The sequence below is a fragment of the Numida meleagris genome, chromosome 21 (genome assembly GCF_002078875.1).
Source record: "Numida meleagris isolate 19003 breed g44 Domestic line chromosome 21, NumMel1.0, whole genome shotgun sequence".
NCBI lineage: Eukaryota > Metazoa > Chordata > Aves > Galliformes > Numididae > Numida > Numida meleagris.
Window position 1 is genome coordinate 1372388 of NC_034429.1, and position 1786 is coordinate 1374173.

The 1786-nt window shown below is 61.8% G+C and overlaps 1 protein-coding gene across 1 annotated transcript in view; it reads left to right on the forward strand.

Moving 5' to 3' along the window:
* PEBP4 (phosphatidylethanolamine binding protein 4) overlaps nt 1-888 on the forward strand; it is a 60864-nt gene extending 59976 nt beyond the window's left edge. The window contains exon 7 of the mRNA XM_021374923.1: nt 485-888. Coding sequence (XP_021230598.1) covers nt 485-576 — 92 coding nt within the window. The 3' untranslated portion in view covers nt 577-888. The remainder of the gene's footprint in view (nt 1-484) is intronic.

Below are 1786 nucleotides of genomic sequence, written 5' to 3' on the forward strand. Positions count from 1 at the left end.
CTTTCATGTCCCTTTGGTGTCCCTTTGGGTGTCCCTTTGGTGTCCCTTTGGTGTCTCTTTGGGTGCCTCTTTCATGTCCCTTTGGTGTCCCTTTGGGTGTCCCTTTCGTGTCCCTTTGGGTGCCCCTTTCGTGTCCCTTTGGGTGTCCCTTTCATGTCCCTTTGGTGTCCCTTTGGGTGTCCCTTTCATGTCCCTTTCCTGTCCCTTTGGGTGTCCCTTTGGGTGTCCCTTTGGGTGCCGCTTTGGGGATTTCCACGGGTGGGCTCGGAGGAAGCCGTGAGCAGCTCTGCCCCAAAGGTCAGCAGGAAGCAGCGGGGGCGGAGGGGTCCCCCATCCTCCACCACCCCCCAGGGGCTGCCAGGAGCAGGGTGCAGCGCTGCAGGGACCCGGCGGGCGGTGCAGGGCTGTTTGCAGGATGTGGTCGGGCGCACGGCGCGCAGCAGCGGGAACGCAGCCCCGCTCACCCCTCTGCTCTCTCCCCCAGGTTCCTGGTCGGTGCGGAGCTTCGTGGAGCGCTTTCAGCTCGGCCCCCCCGTGGCCTCGACGCAGTTCCTCACCAAGCACCACGAGGATTAGCAGGGCGCAGACCCCACGGCCTCCTCCAAACCCCAAATCCCTCTGTGCAACGCTGCTCTTGGGTTCCCAGTGCACCCCAAGCGCGCCCCACCTCGTAGCTTTTGCTGTTTGATGAATTAAATCCGTGGATGCCCATGGGGTCTTTGCTCAGCATCGCTGCCGCCCGCATCCGGCCCTGAGCTGCGGGCTTTGGCCGCTGGGACCCGGTGTCACCGAGCGGTGGCACTGGGAGGCGGCGTGGGAGCCGGCGTGGCTCCGTCCCCGCTCTTCTCTTGGAAAGCAAAACCGAAATTAAAGCCGTAAATCAGAAGAGCTCTGCCTGCCGGCCGCTCGGCCGGACCTCCCCTGTAATTAGCTCGTTAATTAGGCTTTCATCCCGAGAGTCGGGTTTTCTCCTTGCAGCCTGCCCTGGCTGATTTCGTGCCCCCATGGCGCGGCACAGGAGTGCTTGGAGCAAACCCAGCGTGGGAGCGTGAGCACGAGTGGGGAAACTGAGGCACGAGGCTGGGAAGTGCTCACGGCACGGGTCGGAAGGGCGCAGCCGCGTTCCCATTGCTGCATCTCACCCCAAACCCATCCCAAATGCACCGAGCCAGCAGTGAGAGCAGCTTTCACCTCGCAGCCGGAGGGCTCCGGCGTGGCCGGGACTTTCCCTGCAGCAGGAAGCGGCTGTTTACCCTGCGGGGTTGAATCATGCGCTGCATCCCGTGCAGCACGACAGGGGAGGGATGCAAGGTGCTCGTGGCTCCCGTGCAACACTGCAGGGGAGGGATGCAAGGTGCTCACGGCTCCCATGCAACACTGCAGGGGAGGGATGCAAGGTGCTCGCGGCTCCCATGCAGCACCAGGGTGGGGTGGGGGTGGGGATGGAAGTCATGGGGATAGAGACAGGATGGGAATGGAATATGGACGGGGATGGGATGGGATGGGATGGGATGGGATGGGATGGGATGGGATGGGATGGGATGGGATGAGGATGAGGATGGGATGGGGTAGAGATAAGGATAAAATGAGAGTGAGGATGGGAATGGAGCAGGGATGGAGATGGGATGGGGATGGGATGGGATGGGATGAGGATGGAATGGGATGNNNNTGAGGATGAGGATGAGGATGAGGATGAGGATGAGGATGAGGATGGGGATGAGGATGAGGATGGGGATGGGATGAGATGGGATGGGATGGGATGGGATGGGATGGGATGGGATGGGAT